The 20,214-nt window shown below is 33.8% G+C and overlaps 1 protein-coding gene across 1 annotated transcript in view; it reads left to right on the top strand.

Moving 5' to 3' along the window:
- Positions 1 to 20,214, top strand: part of TACR3 (tachykinin receptor 3) — a 78,893-nt gene that overhangs the window by 19,065 nt on the left and 39,614 nt on the right. The window contains exon 2 of the mRNA XM_045879404.1: positions 19,840 to 20,028. Within this exon, the coding sequence (XP_045735360.1) occupies positions 19,840 to 20,028 (189 nt within the window). The remainder of the gene's footprint in view (positions 1 to 19,839; positions 20,029 to 20,214) is intronic.

The following is a 20,214-nucleotide window of genomic DNA, read 5'->3' as shown; positions in this document are numbered from 1 at the left end:
TGATAACTGTAAGAACACATAGTAGGGGAAAGCACATGTGGAGTGTTAGAACAGAAAAAGACAGAAATTGTAGACGCATCTTTAAAGTTCATTGTACAGAGGAATAGAAAATATCTCCTAATAAATTAACTATGAGTAGTTAATATTTAAATAAAAATAAAACATCTTAAATACTCTATTCAGCCTAAAGCATGATTATATTATTCAGCTGAATTATATATAAAGAAAAAGACTTGGAGATTTTCAAAGCATAAGGAACAATTTTGAAAAGACAAAATACTCATAAAATTGAGTGTTTATGTTGAGTAAGAACTATTAATCACAATTCAGAATTCCCAGATGAATAAACCTATTAAGTTTAAAAGATGGCACAGCACCATGTATATTGATTTTTATACCTTCAAATTGAATAGATATATGTAGGTAGTTTTTTCCAGTAAGCTAACTACATAGTATAAAATAAATTCAAAATTCTTAAACTATGCATCATGTTTTCATTAGCTTAAAATATTTTACTCCTTAAATCAGAGTATTTTCAATATCTCTTCAACAGAGACTTACATAATCCTAATTTCATGGTGAAATATTTCAGAATCAAACAAAATGAGGATAATCCAATATTATTGTTTTAAAAAATAATAGATTAAAATATCTTTCCTATATTATACTATATTATTACTGGCAATTCTCATTCACCAGTCACAGAACCATTGCTGATAAATATCTTTAATGAATAGGAATGAAACAGAGAAACATATAAAATGATACCAATTTTATAGCTTTAGCAGCTCACAAACAGAACACCATATGCTGAAGATTAAATAGATAAATAGATGAATAAATATTTGTGTGAACAGATTGCCAGTTTTATACATGCACTTCTCACTCGGCACAAATTTCAGTTACCAGATTTAGTTATATATCAGTCCTCTCAAGAACATGGCTAAAATTTTAGTTACCAAGTCATATTAACTGTAATGTGGTGGTGAGATGTGAAGAAAGGGCACGTGTTCTTGATTCCTGTGATTAGGTCTAGTCATTTACTGAGCACATGCCTCTAGCCTGTGAACTTCTGAAGTGTTTTTCTTTTTCTTCCCCCTTAGATGGCACAGATGCCTAGAGTGGGCTAAGGTGAGATACCTCCCTTCTACTTGGAAGGCCATCTGGGGCTGGATTTGGCTATAACTTTCCCCTAGGACAGTTAGACTCTGGTAATACCCTATCTGATTAGGCTCTGGCTAGCTAGTTCCCCTGCAGGCAGACCTTACTAAGAACAGTCTTTGATGTGTTTCACTTGGTTCCTCTTCCCCTCTCCTTGCCAGAGCATGAGGGGGTGTTTCTCCTGATAGTTACCATGGTAACATGGTCAAGTTCCTGGAGATAAATCTGATAATATTGTGGGGGCTCCGTTATGATTGGGTCTCCCTGAAGTCTTTAACACTCAGATATGTCCACTCGGAGCCTCCAGCAATTCACATACTACAGCTCAGGTACTAGTTCTGATGAAATTTTTGCTTGTGAGCCTCTGCTCAGATATTTGCCTGTCTGCCCAATCTTAGGTGCAGTGGTTTTCCCTACATCCTACCCTGTCTTCCAGATCTGAGAAAAGTTGTTGATTTTTCAGTCTGTGCAACTTTTTACTTGTTAGGATGGAGTAGCAACTTCCAAGCTCCCTACATGCACAACCAGAAACCAGAAGTCCCGTGATACTTTCTTTTACAAAAAAAAAAAAAAAAACCACTTATTTTTAACATTTCTAATGTTTAAAATTACACTGTATGAAATATTAGTTTTACTATTTTTTCATTTCCTTATGTATACATAACTGAAAGTAAGATTTTTTAAATTTTTGACAGATTTTTAAAGGTCCTAGAAAATCTGTCATTTGTCTCATTTATTTTTTTTAAAGATTTTATTTATTTATTTGACAGAGAGAGACAGCGAGAAAGGGAACATAAGCAGGGGGAGTGGGAGAGGGAGAAGCTGGCTCTCCGCTGAGCAGGGAGCCCAATGCAGGGCTCGATCCCAGGACCCTGGGATCATGACCTGAGCCGAAGGCAGACACTTAATGACTGAGCCACCCAGGCGCCCTTCTCATTGATTATTAAGATCATTTTGCACAGTTTCAATTTACATGGTCATTTTGATGTTCCCATAATACTTGGCAAAGTGAGAACTGCTGGCATGGCAAGTATCACAACCTAATTGCCTAAGTTTGGTAATAAATAAATACTTTTGTCTCAGGCATTTACACACTATATAGATAGTACATATAGACCATTCTATTCGCCAAACATAATTATCATATTATTCAAGAATAAATCTTGCCATTTGCAATGATGTAGATGGAGCTAGAAAGTATAATAATTAGCAAAATAGTCAGAGAAAGACAAATACCATATGATTTCACTCATATGTGGAATTTAAGAAATAAAACAAATATGCAAAGGGGAAAAAAAGAAGAGGGGGAGCAAACCAAGAAACAGACTCTTAACTATAGACAACAAACTGATGGTTACCAAAGGAAAAGTGAGGGGGGCGATGGGTGAAACAGGTGATGGGGTTAAGGAGGGCACTTGTGATGAGCACTGGGTGATGTATGGAAGTGTTGAATCACTATATTATACACCTGAAACTAATATTACACTGTATGTTAACTAACTGGAATTTAAATAAAAACTAAAGGGGATAGTAAAAAGGGAAAAATGAAGGAGGGGAAATCAGAGGGGGAGACAAACCATGAGAGAGTATGGACTCTGAGAAACAAACTGAGGGTTCTAGAGGGGAGGAGGTGGCGGGATGGGTTAGCCCGGTGATGGGTATTAAGGAGGGTACATATTGCATGCAGGGCTGGGTGTTAATACACAGACAATGAATCATGGAACACTACATCAAAAACTAATGATGTAATGTATGGTGACTAACATAATAAAATAAAATTATTTAATAAAAAAATTAAAATAAAATAAATAAAAACTAAAAAAAAAGTACCTTTGTCAGAGATACAAATTATATAGCTGTGCAAAGAGAATTTAAAAGGAAAATGAGAGAAAGGAAGGATCCAGTAGGAAAGACAACCCAGAGAAATAGGAATTGGCTGAATACCAGAAACTATTTATATATATTGTCAAAAATAAGCAAATGATCATCTAAATGAATTTTGAAATGCATCCAAGATAACTCAATACACATTCCTAACAGAATTCTTGGTGAATTACAATATATGGTACTTTCTTAACATGATAAACAAATATTTATCCCCAAACACAATATGTGAGAACTATATGAAATAAACTTTACACACACACACACACACACACACACACACACAGGCTTGCAAATGAAGACATATAGTAAAAAAACTAAACCGTAAAAATGTAATCGTTGTCTTAAGGCTCAATGTAATTCTAGTAAAACCACAGTGGAAGTTGAATAGAATCTAAAATAGTCTACTACAGTTTTTCTGACAGTAAGTTGGTGGGACTAACCAAGAAATGTTTGTTAATAATAAAAATAATAATAAAGGGAATTGCTGATGAGAATGAGAAAGTATTATAAGTTATAATAAATGAAAAAAATTGGAACTGTTGAACAAGAACCAAGTCAGGTTGATAATATATGTAATGAAATCCCTATACATATGAGATTATACAAAGAAAATATCACAAGCCAGTAAAAGCATAATTAGTCAAAATAAGAAATTTGGAATTTATCTAATTATTTTGGGAAAACACAAGTAAGTTAGAGTCTCACTTTACACCATGTGCTAATAGAAATATCAGATAGACTAAATAGTTAAAATATAACAATTAAACCATGAAGAATAAAATAGAAAAACTTATTAAATAATCTTAGGTGGGAAAAAAATTTCTAAGCATCAGGACAGCAAAAGAATGCAGAGAAAGATATTAGTTGATTTGACTGTAAGAAACTATATAACCAAAACTTTATAGAGTTTAACCACAAAATCAAAAGTATTAAAGCATAATTAAATAGCAAGCAAACTGTTTTAGTTATTTTCAATGTAAGTGATAGACACAAGGTTAATAACTTTAACTTATAATGAGCTCCTATAAATCAATAAGAAAATATTAATGCAAACATGCAAAATGACAGTTTTTAAAGGAATAAAACTACTATATAAATAAATGAAAAATATTTATCTTAACAATAACCAAAGAAATATACATTCATTTAAAAATATTTTATGTTAATACAGTGCTGATGAAAGTTAGGAAAGCAGGCATTCTAATTTTTTGCTGGTGGAAACAAATCAGAACATTTTGAGAAATCAATTTGGTAATGTATATATTAAAATTGCTCATTCCATTAGACACAGCAATTCTAACTCCAGGTATCTATCCATAAAAAATAAGGTTGCAAAGAATGACTTTATTGGGCGCCTGGGTGGCTCAGTTGGTTAAGCGACTGCCTTCGGCTCAGGTCATGATCCTGGAGTCCCTGGATCGAGTCCCGCATCGGGCTCCCTGCTCGGCGGGGGGTCTGCTTCTCCCTCTGACCCTCCCCCCTCTCATGTGCTCTCTCTCATTTCTCTCTCTCTCAAATAAATATATAAAATCTTTGAAAAAAAAGAATGACTTTATTGTTTGCAGTTTTTTCACATCATAAAAGGTCAGAAATAGACATTCTTATGCACGTTTTAGGGTATTATGTAGTAATTAAGAATAGTATTTTGATAATATTTATATTCAAAGAGCATGCAATCAAATATTAATTGTAGAGAATGTAGATAATTATAAACAGGTACAAGATATAATTATATAATGATACATGCATAAGTATGCATATGCATAAATAAAATAGTAAAAAGGAAATGAAAAATGAACCAAGATATATAGCAATATTGTCCCTTATGGGGAATTTGTATTTTCTTTTCTTTTATTTATTTATTTGAGAGAGAGAGAGAGAGAGAGTGAGAGCAAGGGAGAGAGAGAGAAAGAGAATGAGCACAGGGAGGGGCAGAGGGAGAGGGAGAAGTGGGCTCCCCACTCAGGGAAGGATTCCAGGACTGTGGGATCATGACCTGAGCTGAAGGCAGACGTTTAACCAACTGATCCACCCAGAAGCCCCTGCATTTTCTTAATATACCCTAGTATCCTCAGTTTAATACTCTGAGGGGAAAATGTAACTTTCTATAAAGCAGGATAAGATTACTTTTCCACAATTTCATTTTGTAGAAAGACCTGAATGTTCATATGCTTTCTCATTACTCTGTTACTTTGCTAGAAGCCTGGACAATGGTTTAGCCTTTGCTGTAACCTGTTTCTTAGAACTCATCCTGAGGTTCTTTACATGTACCTGTGCCTGCAAAGCTCTGGAGTTATATAATAGGGGATATTTAATGACCCTTTGTACAATATTTTCCATTCATCTGCTATTTGGATATGATTCCAGTATTCGATTTGTTAATTTTTAGGGAAAATCACTCTGATAGGTTGTTTTAAAAAATCCTACAAGCACCACATATATAAAGTTTCAAAATAAATCAAGAGAAGTGTTGACATTGTCTGATGTGATGAACTCTCCTAAGTACATCAAGTTCATTAATCATGTTCACATCTTCATCTTTTCTAGGTTTTGTTATTGTTGTTTTGCTTTCTGTTCTATCAGTTACTGAGAGAATTATGTGATAGCCCAGCTATGATTGGAATGTATTTTTTATTTTAGTTCTGTCCATTTTGTTTTGCATATTTTAAAGCAGTGTTAATACAAATCTAGGATTTGTTATGCTTTCCTGTTGAACTTATTCTTTTTATCATTATGAAATGTCCATCTTTATATTTAGTATCACTTCATGCCTTCAAGTCTAAAGTTTGTGAAACTTATATAGTCAATCTTTTTTTCTTTTTTTAAAGATTTTATTTATTTGACAGAGTACAAGCAGAGGGAGAGAGAGGGAGAAGCAGGCTCCCTGCTGAGCAAGGAGCCCGATGTGGGACTCGATCCCAGGACCCTGGGATCATGACCCGAGCCAAAGGCAGCCGCTTAAATGACTTAGCCACCCAGGCGTCCCTTATATAGTCAATCTTTTGGGGGAGGGGGAGTTAGTGTTTACATGATAACCCTTTTCACACAAATATTTTAATACCAAGAATATTTAATATGATTAGAAATCACAAATTTGATTTCAATGATGTGTGAAAATCTAAATTCCAATTATATAACTTTATTTTAAAATTAACAGACAGTAAAATTGATTTTAATTGATGTACAAATGCAGGATTTTTAATGCATGAATAGATTCACTTAACAGCCACCACAATCAGAACACAAAATAATTTTTTCCTTTATGCTATACCTTTTGTAAGAATGATTTGTGTATTTTAGACACAAGTCCTTTATTAGACGTATTATTTGCAAATATTTTCTCCCTGTCTTTGGCTTGTCTTTTTACTTTCTTCATGGTGAATTGGAAGAGCAAAATGTTTAATTTTGATGAAGTACAATATATCATTTTTTCCCCTTCATTGTTTGTGCTTTTGTGGTCAATCTAAGAAATCATTAGTTACCTTAAGGTAGAGAAGATTCAGCTCTATGTTTTTTTCCCAGTCGTTTTATAGGTTTAGATCTTACATTTATATATGATCCATTTGGAGATAATTTTTGTGTGTGGTGTGAGCTGTGGGGTAACAATTCATCTTTCTGTGTGTGGCTATCCAATTGTTCCAGTACTGTTTGTTGAAAAGACTACCCCTCACTAAATTGCTTTGGCATATTTGTCAAAAATCAACCAATAAGGGGCGCCTGGGTGGCTCAGTCCTTAAGCGTCTGCCTTCGGCTCAGGTCATGATCTCAGGGTCCTGGGATCGAGCCCCACATCGGGCTCCCTGCTCAGGGGGAAGGCTGCTTCCCCCTCTCTCACTCCCCCTGCTTGTGTTCCCTCTCTCGCTGTTTCTATCAAATAAATAAAATCTTAAAAAAAAAATACAAAAAATCAACCAATAAATGTAAGTGTTTATTTCTGAACACTTGCGATTTCTAGATCATTGATCTATATGTCTATTTTTCTGCCAGTACTATACTATCTTGATTACTGTGGGCTCATAATAGGTTTTGAAATATGGAAGTGTAAGTCTTTCAACTTTGTCCTTATTTTTCAAAATTGTTTTGACTATTCCAGGAGACATTTCCAAATTATTTCTAGGATCAGCTTTTTAAATTTTGAAATTAGAAGAAGGATTTTTTTAAGGATTGTGTTGAACCTTTCAATCAACTTGGGAAGTAGTGTCAGCTTAGTGAGACTTCCCATCCATGGACAGTCCCTCCTTTTATTGAGGTATTCCTTAATTTCTTTAATATCTTTTGGCAATGTTTTGTAGTTTTCAATGTACAAGTCTTTCATTAAATTTATTCCTAATATTTTATCCTTTTTGGTGCTGCTGAATGGGATTTTAAATTTTTATTTTTATTTAAATTCTAGTTAGTTAACATACAGTGCTATATTGGTTTCAGGAATGGAATTCAGTGATTCATCACTTACATACAGCACCCAGTGCTCGTCTCAACAAGTGCCCTCCTTAATACCCATCACCCATCCAGCCCATCACACACCACCCTCCCTCCATGAACCCTCAGTTTGTTCTCCATCTTTAAGAGTTTTTTATGGTTTGTTTCCCTCTCTCTTTTATTTCCCTCTCCCATACGTTCATCTATTTTGTTTCTCAAATTCCTCATTGCTGAACGGAATTTTTAAAGTTCATTTTCAGATTGTTCATAGCTTTTATGTAGAAATGCAGTTGACTGAACTAGTATCCCTGTGACCTTGATGCACTTTTTATTAATTTTAATGGGTTTTGGCTTTTGTGCATTCCTTAGGATATTCAGTATGGAGGATCATGTCACTTGCTAATAAAGACATTACTTTCTTCTTTTCAATTTGATGCCTTTTATTTCTTCATTTCTTTTATTTTATATTTTATTTTTGTTTGTTTTTTTGCCTGATTGATTAACCTGGCTAGAACTTCCAGTACAATTTTTATTGGAAGTGATGAAATTGGACATCTTTGCCTTGCTCCAGATTATAGGGAGAAAGAATTAAATTTTTCACAATTAAGTATGATGTTAATTGTAGATTTTTCATCAATGCACTTTATCAGGTTGAAGAAGTTCCTTTATATTCCCAGTGTGTGGAGAGTTTTTATTCTGAAAAACTTTTGGATTCTGGATAATTATTTTCTGCCTCTGTTAATATGACCACATGGTCTTTGTTCTTTATCCTATTACTATGGTATATTATATTAACTGACTTTCAGATCAACCTTGAATTCCTCAAATAATTCCCACTTTTTCATGATGGATAATACTTTTTTTGTATGTTTCTGAAATAATTGACATATTATATTATATTATATTATATTATATTATATTATATTATATTTTGCATACATAAAATAATTTGATATTTGTGTATATTATAAAATTATCACCACAATAAGTCTAGCTAACATACATCACCACACAGCTACAATTTTTTTCTTGTGATGAGTACTTTTAAGATCTATTCTCTTAGCAACTTTCAACTATACAATACAGTATAAACTATGGGAGCAATGCTGTACACTACATCCCCATGACAGGTAATATTATGTCATTAAATGTTTAAGCAGATTCACCACTGAAATGATTTAAACCTGATTTTTCTTTGTGGGAATATTTTTGATTTCTAGTTTTATATCTGTATTTGTTATATGTAAATTCAGATTTTCTATTTTTGTTGAGTCAATTTCAGTCTTTTATTTCCTTTTAGGAATTCTTCAATTTTACTTAAGTTTTCTAATTGGTTGGCATATTGTTGTTCAGGAAAGCATGGAAGAGTTATGGCCCACAAAGAAGAAAAGTTATTAAAATAAAATTATATTTATAGTTGTGTTGTAAGAGGACAAAAAAGCAACTCTTACAAAGAAATGAATAGATACCTTTCATTTTCTCAGCGTATATCATATGTGAACTGAGTGATCACCATCTAAATGGTAGCCTCATGTTATTTTCTATCCACATATTGTGCTTTGTTTTTCTTCATAATATTTACTATTATCTATTTTGTTTACTACTATATTCATAACATCTAGGATAATGACTACATATATTTGGCATTCAATACATATTTCTTGCATGACTGAGTGAATGGAAGAAATTTTTTAAATTGTTTTCCTATCATTTCCTATCATTAAATAATTTGAGCACAAATTACCTTAAAAAGATATAATGAAAACATAATTAGAAAGAAAATAAGATATGAAAAAGCTTTCATTTTCCATCTTTATAATCCAAATTTAAAGGTTATCTATTACCTGTTTTCTTCCATTTGCACAATTAAAGAAGCCTTTACATCATCAGAACTTAAATACCCAAAGATTTAGAAATCCTCCTGCTTTATGAGTGTCATCATCTCTATGAGTTTGAAGATAATCTAGTGGAGCTGCTACATGCCACTATTTATTTCAGAAAGGAGTTTGATATGGTGTAGATCCACATTAGACAAAATTGATTCCTAGTATACACAAAGAATTTTAAAAACCTCCAAACGTAACACTGAATATTTCCATTGAATCATTGATTCATTGAATCATTGAGCATTAGATGTCCTTATTGAAGTTGCATAGAAATTTCGTTACTCCCTATATAGAAAATTGTTTCAGATGGAGAGATTTAGAAGAGAAATACCTATAGTGTTGCTACCCTTATAGGATAAGTTTGTGTTGAAGAGCTAGGGACAATATCAAAAGATGTTTTTTCAATCCTTAGATTAGAATTTGGACATAAACTTGTTTTTCTTTCCATGCCAATCACAAGTTCTAAGAACCATGTTAACTTGTTTTGTTTGTTTTTGTCTCAAACTTACCACATGAGCTGTTTTGTTTTTGTTTTTGTCCTAAGTGTTAATTTCATTTTATTCAACATAGTTAGGAATGTTTTAGATTGAGTGTCTACTGTGCCTGACATTAGCTAAGTCTCTTTGAATATACTGTGTTATTTAATGTTCTTTTAACCTTATAATCATACTCTATATTATGTTTATCATTCCCATTTAGCAAAGTTAAGAAAGCTATTCCTTTAAAAATTGTATACATGCTGAAGTCTCCATTTGTAATCAATTATTCACTCCATCCAAATATTCAACAACCATAGAAGTATTCAAGTATTCAACGTCCAAATATGTAATAACCATTTGCAGTCACTATTAAACTATCACGTCGACTACTATAGATACTTTGTTAGGTGCTACAGAACACAGAGAAGAGTAAATCAGTAATTCCAATGATCTAAAATCAAAATATGAGCATAAGGCTGTTGGAGCACTGAGAAAGTTAAAAACTAACTCTGGACAGAGAGAAGGGAAGGAATCCACAGTGATCATTCCGTAACCTGAGTGGAAACTGAAGGATGCCTAAAAGTTTAGCAGCTGTAGAACTTTAGAGTAAGGTATGAGCAAGAGAAATCATTCCAGCAAAGAAACTACCAGGTGAGAAACATGAAATTATTAAAGGCTATGTGAGCTGGACAATTTCCATTTCTCAGCTCACATTTACTCTCTACTTAGTCTACTCCATTTTTCTGCCCCTTCCCCACCAGGCTGACCATATCTGTGGACTAAATGCATGTATAGGGTCCCTTGCTCCCTGGTCTCTTCTTGGCTTTGCCTAATGGGAGACACTTGGAGGAAATGGGAGGAAGAGAGGAGAGCAACTTTGGGTTGTATCTACTACCACTCCTTCCATTCAGGATTGCTGCAAATTGGCTAAGCCCCCAACATATCTCTTGTCAAGTGCTCCTCCCCTGAGGGTTCATCTCCTCACTTCAGATTATAGCATTCTTTCATCCTTCAGACCTAGCCAGTGGGGACACCCAGTCCTCCCACTCCTTGCTATTGCTAGTCCTAGGAATGTTCATTTCAAGTTGATTTCCTATTACACTTTTGTAAAATGGGGTTTGTAAATGGCTTATCTATTTAATTTTATAAATGACCTCTTTATTAAACTCTCTAGTTTTCCTGGGGCGCCTGGGTGGCTCAGCCATTAAGTGTCTGCCTTCAGCTCAGGTCATGATCCCAGGGTCCTGGGATCGAGCCCCACATCGGGCTCCCTGTTCGGCTGGAAGCCTGCTTCTCCCTCTCCCACTCCCCCAGCTTGTGTTCCTGCTCTCGCTAATTCCCTGTCAAATAAATAAATAAAATCTTAAAAAAAAAAAAAACCTCTCTAGTTTTCCCACGCAGGTGTGCCATCTGTTTCTTCTGGAGCTCTGACTGATACAATGTAGTAAGTTTGAGTGAAAGGTAAGATATTTAGTGCCACTGTACTAAAGGGTGTGCAGAATTGCAGTTAATCCTGTCAAAAGTGAAGAGACAGTGAAATAATTTAGAAAGATAACTTTAAAGACATTGTGAAGAAAGAGTAGCATCAGGGAAACCCATTTTGGTGATGTTCCAGTAGTTCAGGAATTGAGAGTTGGAAGGGAGGACAGAATAGATTTGATGGTGTCAGAAGCTGAACTGATAAGGTTTCTGATTATGCAAAGGAAATGAGAAAAATAAAGGGGTTCAGAGTAACTCATATGTACATATGAATAATACTTACAATGAGCACACTCAAAAAAGTATTCATTTTCCCAAAATGTAAAACCTATTATTGAAATATAAACATATTTTCATATATGCATAGTAATATTCATGTTTTTTCTGAAGTCATTCACCCTGTCAAAGAGTAGATATAAAATGTTTCCATCCACTCTCATAATTCTCCTAATGTTGCTGTTAGTTAAGAAAAATGTCTGCCAAAATTATTGACTTGCAGTGCCAATTATAATATGTAGCTTTTACTTAATCAATGCATATAAAAGTCATATAAAAAGAGAAGTCAAATAATTATAAGGGGAAGCTAATAGAGGGGAAGTGAATTTGGGCTCAATACTATTGGATATATGAGTCATGCTTGTAGTACTCTGCAAATTACACAAAGTAATAAGTTACTTCACTCAATTGTCCCAATAATCTGCTTCCTGTTATAATTCTGATGATGAGGGCCTGGAACTATAATTAGTTTTCAGACAACCTCCCTCTGATGAAAATTAGAATCTCAAAGTTGTGTGGGAGACTACTTTTATCTATTTCAACAATTCACCTTACGTTTATAATCCTTTAATTCACTCAATAAATGGTGACTCATTTTATTCCTGATTCCTGAGTGCCTCAACAACAGAGAGAGAGAAGAAAAAGAGACTTATTACCACTGGAGACAATCTATTGTCCCCTAGGGAGTTGTGATTCATCTTCCTCCAGAAACTGTAGTCTGAGCTCTACCTCCTATAGTGATCTAAAACTGCTCTACTATCTACACTACAGCTCTTTATACATTTGACTAAAGCTAGCAAGTGTCCTGAGTCTTCTTCTCTTCTTAAGAAATTTCACTTCCTTTACCCGTGAATTATAATTTGACATGTCTATTGCTCCCACCTGGGAGTTTCTTTAGCTCTTACTCTAATTCCTCCACTTTGGGGCAACCTTTTGAATTGTCCCTTCATCTAAAAACTCTTTTCCTTATAAAATGAAATTAAACTGGATTGAATATCTTTTCTTATTGTTCTGAAAAGAGGTTTTGTATGCATTTTAGGAAGCATATTACCTTATAGTATAAATGGAATAGCATGTATAATTATACTATACACAATTACGTATAGTGTTTTGTGTTATCTCTATAAAATACTGAATACTAAAAATATTATAGGTCAATTTAACTTCAGATATATTTTAATGAAGGCATTGCTTCCAGGAAAATAATCTGCCAAGAGTTCAAAAGTATTTTCAAGAGGAATTAGTTTCTTAGCAAAGAAACTAATTAACTTTTTAGTACATGATCGATAACATAAAGGTGACTTTGTGAAAGCAGTACTTTCGAAGTGATATATATAGAAGTGCGTCGGTCTCATAAATTCAGAAAAGATCCTTCATTATTTTTCTGAAACGATATAGAAATGACACAAAGTGTTAGTAAATTGGACTTCAAAAAAAGTGATTTAGAGTTTTATAGTATCTCATGGATGAAATAACCTATTATGTTCTGATTTTTTAATTATTTATCATCAGAGGTAGTATAAATAACATAAGATCATCATTAGCAGTAAGTTTTATATTGTCAATTTAGAAAACCACTTCTAAATTCGTGTCCGAAATTTTGAGGAGAAATTGTTTTACGTCATACTCACTAATGAGGTAGCATTTTGTTCTAACTCATTTTGTAATTACTACAAATAGAATTTAAAGATTAAATGATTTATATATAAAGCTCTTAGAATAGCATCTGGTACAGGTGTTAGCAATTATTGCTTTTATTGTCAAGAAAGAAAATCTAAATATATATTGGATATATAATATCAGTGAAGTCATGATTAATACCTACATCTCCAGCCTCATTTGACACCTTTACTTTTCCCTCCTCTGTGCTGTAGAGAAGCTGGCTTTTTTAGTTCCTCAAATACCTTATGCTTTCTCTAACCTCAGGACTTGCTATTACTTTCTCTTCCAAATGCACCTTCATTCTAATTAACTCCTGTTTATCATTCTAAACTGATGTTGCTTCCTCAGGGAAGCCATGCCTATTAATATCTCTACCATCATTTCAACCTATACCTCAGACTAGGTCAAACTGCTTGTTTTATGTTTTATAATTACTAGGACATGTCTTCATAACATCATGGTGTACACAAGGGAGACAATTTTATTTTGCAGACTTCCCAAAGGATTATGCTAGACAGATTAGCCTATTGACAGTACAGGCAACTGGGCTAAACTGCTCAAGGCATTGTACATGGTAGGGCCACCCATGTTACATGGAGAGTTTTTTTTAAGTTACAGAAATAAAGTGAATATAACAAAGAGAGGAGAAGTCGAGTTTAGAATCAGGACAAAGAGTGCCAGTATATTCTCCCCTCCCCTAAACTCTTAAATCCAATAAAATTTTAAAATCTGAAATGCTTTATATAATTGGATTTGTTGTGGAAATCATCAGTACAATTTCACAGCCAGGTTCACAATGGGTGAGATGAATGTATTTCATATAGATTCAAGAACAGAAACAGAGGGTACCAAATAGGACAGATTGGATTTCACTTAGAAGTCATGGGGGAGGGTGCTGAACTTGCGCAGGTCATTACAATAAAGCTCCAAGGAAAGTTTAACTAAATATCCCAGAGGCAATGTTTCCTAAGCAACATTTAGGTAGTAATTTCTTAACGTATTTTGTGACTATCTGAATAATGTATATCTTCTGCGTTAGACTCTGAACTCCAGAAGAGTAGGAACTATATCTATTTCATTTACCAATATGGCCAAAGATTGTAATACAATCTTGAAAAAAAGCATTCAAGAAATAGTTGAAAACAAATAGCTGATATTCGGTTAATAAATGAATAGATAGACCTAATTGCTAAATTTAAATTGAAAGTATATATAGTGAGGGTCAAGTACTTTCACTATTCGGAAACTTTATTTTTTAAATATAATCTCCCTCAAATGCCTGTTTATAAATTTTATTTACAAAAATCAAAAAACTTGGGATGCCTGAGTGGCTCAGTCCGTTAAGTGTCTGCCTTTGGCTCAGGTCATGATCCCGGGGTCCTGGGATTGAGTTACGCGTTGGGCTCCTTGCTCAGCCAGGAGCCTGCTTCTCCCTCTGCCTGCCGCTCTCCCTGCTTGTGCTCTCTCTCTCTGACAAATAAATAAATAAAATCTTTAAAAAAATAAAAAAAACTTGATTAAGTAGTGATTTGTTTCTCGCTTGATAATATTTTAAAGTTCCTATTATATGTGTACATGTATTTGAATATATGTATATGTGTTCATTTTAATAAATACTTGTTCCTTTCAAAATTCACTAAGACAATATAACAGATTAATTGGCTCACTCTTGCTTCTTTAAAACACTTATGAAAAAGCACAAAATAAAATTGTCTACAAAATGCAATTTCAGAAAAGATTATATTTCTCTCTAGTGACTTTTCAAAGCAGAAAACGCCTTAGCACCAAAGGTCAGAAGTTGAAATTTTATGTGTCATGAACACCTATTGCAACTAATTTTTACTTTGCACAGAGAGTAGCTAGATAGCATTTTATATATGGGCTTTACGGACTAAGACATTGTCTACTGTGGCCAGAAGCAAATTGGAAAACAGCCAAACCCATGTCATTTCGCAAATATTCTTTGCATTGTTAATATAATCAAGTACCCATCTGAAGAGTGCACTCTGTCTTCATACCAAAATTTTAAAATTTGCAGAAGCACAAAAAGATCCAGAAACAGAGCTTAATAAAAATGTTAACAAAAAGAAGAATTATACCAGACAGATATCAAGAAGAATTGCAAAATGGAAAAGGCTTACTTATTGAAAAAGTTATGTCAAAATATTCTATTTTAGACATCAAAGGACCAGAAAAGACCCTTCAATTATATCAGAAAAAAAGCAAGTGGTAAAGGAATTCATTAGAATGAGAAGGAAAATTGATAAAATATGGCATTAAAAATATGAGATTTCAATGGATGCTTCTGAAAATTTCAGATTCAAAAGATAATAAAAAGTGATTTTATGAGACCGACGCACTGCCCACTGCGCCAAGAGAGCCGCTAATAAAAAGTGATTTTAAACTTGTTTAAGTGATATGCTAATTGGAAGAGTGAAGAATCCAATCTTAGCTATTACATACGAAATAATCAGACCAAGGAGACTAACATATCTGAGAATCTGTTTAGTGAGGGAAGAATGGTAGTGAGAAGCTCAGACAAAAACCTAGGAACAGCTAACGTGATCACATCAAAGATACAAATTTCTTGAAAGGAGAAATAAAAGTACTGACAATCATTTAGGTGATAATATAACTCAGATTGGATCATTTCTTCTCAGGGTCCAGAGGATATTCATGTGAATGAGCCCAAGGATCCTTTTATTTTTTATGCCTACTTTTGAGCAAATTATTATTGCTGGAGAGAGTCACAGAATAGGAAATATTGATGCCACAAAGAATTCTTAATTACCAATTTCAAATTGGTCTTGTCAGCAGTGCCTGGCAATTGTACCTACTTCTTTGGCCAATTGGCTCTCCCTTTCTACAATGTTTCAACATTCCTTTATTTTCCTCAAACCATTAACATAATTCAATCTCCCAGGTAACACCCTACTCGAAGCAGCAATCCTCTCGTCGAAACCAAAACATAGCCAAGTTACTTACTCCCCTGCTTCCATTCTTTTCCTTCCTTCAGTCCATTCTCCATACTAAAATCTGATTATTCTCCTCTGACTGATCACCTCAACTACTTGCCATAGGACAAAAGACCTACACCCTGCTGTACAACTCCATCTCAAACCACTTCCCCCACTCACTTTCTATGTTTCTGTTACAGTAGTCTTTAATTACTCAAGTGCCCAATGCTTCCCCCTCCTTATCCATTGCTTTGGTTTCCTGGGGCTGTTGTAACAAAGTAACACAAATGGAGTGACTTAAAACAACAGAATTTTACAGTCTTAACAGTTCTGGAAGCTTGAAGTCTGAAATCAAGGGGTTGCCAAGGGCCAAGCTCCCTCAGAAACCTGTAAGGAAATCCTTGCCTCCTCCTAGCTTTTTGTGGTTTGCTGGCAGTCTTTGGCATTCCTTGGCTTTTATTTATTTTTTTAATTTAAATTCAATTAGCCAACATCATTAGTTTTTTGGGGTTTTTTGTTTGTTTGTTTGTTTTTATTATGTTATGTTAATCACCATACATTGCATCATTAGTTTTTGATGTAGTGTTCAATGATTCATTAGTTGCGTATAATACCCAGTGCTCATCACATCACATGCCCTTCTTAATGCCCATCACCCAATTACCCTATCCCCCCACCCACATCCCCTTCCACAACCCTCAGTTTGTGTCCCAGAGTCAAGAGTCTCTCATGGTTTGTCTCCCCTTCTGATTTCTTTAGATGCATCATTCAGTCCTCCATCTTCGTATGGCATTCTCCATATGTTTCTCTCTCTTCCCAAATTTCTCCTTTAAATCAGTCATATTGGATTAGGGCCCACACTAATGACTTCATTTTGACTCAGTTGCCTTTATAAAAACTCGATTTCCAACTAGGGTCACATTCTGTGGTAGAGAGGTTTAGGACTTAAACATATCTTTTTTAAAGACACACAATTCAACCAATAAAAACCCATTAACACAGAAGTTTTTCACATGTCCTTTGCTCTTCCACAAATCTTCTGGCAATCCTTATTCTTCCGCCACCTTGCCTAGTCACCTTTCCAAACTTCAAGCCAGAATGACTTTTCTTAGGGAAGACTGAGTCACAATCTAAATATGTTTTTCCCAGTAAAAGCATTCACATGGCTATATGTTGCTTGCCTTTGTAACACTTGTCATATTTGTAATTTTATGTTTATTTTACATTATTTGGTTAGTATCTATCTACTTCACTGGACTGTGAGCTCTGTGAAGATCATTTCTCCTCAGTGTTGTATCACTGTAGTGTTTAGAATACCACAGTAGGCATTCAATGAATGTTTGGTTGAATGAATAATGGATCAAACCAGAAATGATAAAAATGTCAACTTGAAGTTCCTAAATTTCTATTTTCACTAAAGTGTTAGTTAATGAGAATATAAATTGATTGTTTTCATATAATTCATATAAGACAATATTCTCCCTGTCAGGAAATAATTTCTGTAATATAGAGTAAGTCACCAAAACAATCAATAAGCAACTTGCACCTTTTTTTGAATTATTTGTGTTGTAGTAACTGTAGAAAACTCTAACCCTGCTCATGTCACTCAAATTCTCTTTTTAGTCTAAAAAAATCAACTGTCTAAACATCCAAACTGCATTCATATACTTTCAGGGCAAGCAAAAAAGCCAAAGATTATGAGAGAGTTGGGAAATATTCAGTTCAGTACAACAAAATTTATTGGTAAGTGCCGTGCTTGGCTCTAGAAACATCCATTAAGCAACAAGTCAATATAATGAGAGAAATGCTGTGGTGAATCATAATTAGCAGCAGTGGAAACAGAAATGCCCAACTACAAATATTACCTTTCTATGCTTGACTTTTGTCATTAACATTGCACATGAACGCTTTTGGATTCCAAGGCAAAATGTGATTCTTTGGATGGCATCTACTTTATATATTTTTCTTTCTCTTCCACAATTCCTGACATAAGCAGTCATATTCAAAGCCACAGTCTATAAACATATGGACTTTGAAGACTGGCAGAACTGGTTTAGAATTCTAAGCCCTTCCCATCTGGGTCATTTTGAACAATTTGCTTAATGTCTTTAAGCTTCAGTTTTCTGTAAAATAGAGATAATAATATTATTTGGTTGACTAGATTGTTCTAGATATTAAATATATATAGTGTATATAATAAATTTCTTGCTCATGGTTGGCAATCAGTAAATGTTGCTATTATTCACCAACATAAGCACAAGAGGTACATTTTCAGTTTTAAACATATGCATCTTATTTTCTTGTGTGGTTTACTTAATTTTCTGAAACTATGGTACTGTTTTTATGATTTTTTTTCATACCTAACATTCACTTATACCTATTAGCTGTCATACATAATAAACTAAGGATATTTCCTTTAAGTAAATTTCAACTAAAGTTAATATTATTAGTAGTATATAGATAAGTTCCAATATATCTATTAAAGGTCCAATTCTGCCTAATAGTTATAAAACAAAGAGCAATAAGCAAATTAATAAATTATCCTTATCTTGAAACATTTATTCTTAAGATTAAAATGTTTGGGGTTTAAGTAACACTCATTCTTTGATTAAATTGTTGCCTTTGGAAATTTTGCATAAATCAAAATATATTTGAAAAACACAAAATGGTCAACAGTAAAATAATTTAAATAATGTTTTATTGATAGAAGCGCAGAAATATAATTGATTTTATGTATAATTTGTAATTAACTTTCTGCTCTATTAGCCAGAATTTGGCAGTTAGACATATTATCCAATTTAAAACTTTAATTGATTCTCCCAGACATAGTTACTATTTTACCAAGTGAAATAACTTTTGTTACCATATTCAGAGAGTTTCCAATTTCCTAGAAAGTTGCACTACAAAAACCATATGTAAGTGTCTTTTTAAGAGTCTCAAATATATTTTTCCTATAACTATTATGTTATACAGAGTTACATAGATACTGTGAAGATTTTCATGATAAACCATGAATTCAATTTTAGAGGTAACAGCAAGGCACAGCCTCAGTCAAACTGGACTTATTTATTATTATCTGAATCCTGAACTTGTATCTTGATGTTTTTAAATAAAGTTGTTGATGATATCTTTATAGGGGTTCCTCATCTTTGTCCATCATATCCATATTAGTTCTCTAGAATTTTCTTGCAAACAGGTAAACATACAGAAGAAAAATGGAGGTCTTGAGGTACAGAACTCATATTTTTAAGCACTTACTACACACTTTTCCAATCCCATTCAGCAGACCTTTATGAATTCTGATAATGTGCTAGGCACAGCACCAAATAATCAATACCTTTCACTTACATTATTTCTATTAATCTTGACTTCACCCCCTACGAGGTGGGTGTTCTTATTTCTATTTTTAAAATAATGAAGCTGAGGTTCAAAAAGGTTAAATAAGTTGCAGAATAGGATTTGAAACTTAACCTGCCTGATTCCTAGGACTAGGACGTGATTATCATTCTATGCTAACTCTACGTAAGCAAAATCCTCATTAACTTGCTTACCGGAGAGATAGCTCCTTTGAAACTCCATTTGTAACTCTGTAGCGAGAGATACAACAAAATGGTTTTGTTTGTTTTTATATAGGTATATGGCCATTATTGATCCCTTGAAACCCAGACTGTCTGCCACTGCAACCAAGATCGTCATTGGAAGTATTTGGATTCTAGCATTCCTACTTGCCTTCCCTCAGTGTCTTTACTCCAAAATTAAAGTCATGCCAGGCCGGACTCTTTGCTACGTGCAATGGCCAGAAGGTCCCAAACAACATTTCACGTAAGTTAATTCTCTGTTGCGGTTTTCAATTCAATTTATTGAACACTAGGGAAACTACAGGTTGGGAGAAACAATTAAGCAAATAAGACATAAGCATTTCCTCCCAAGGGTTCACACATTACTTGGGAAAATAGACATATTAAAATAATATAATACATGGAGAGCCTGGCTGGCTCAGTTGGTAGA

Source organism: Mirounga angustirostris, unplaced genomic scaffold (assembly GCF_029215605.1).
Source record: "Mirounga angustirostris isolate CCGP_5_RB_7025 unplaced genomic scaffold, mMirAng1.0.hap1 SCAF_2, whole genome shotgun sequence".
Lineage (NCBI taxonomy): Eukaryota > Metazoa > Chordata > Mammalia > Carnivora > Phocidae > Mirounga > Mirounga angustirostris.
Note: the sequence above shows the minus strand (reverse complement) of the source record. Positions and strands in the feature narration are given on the sequence as shown.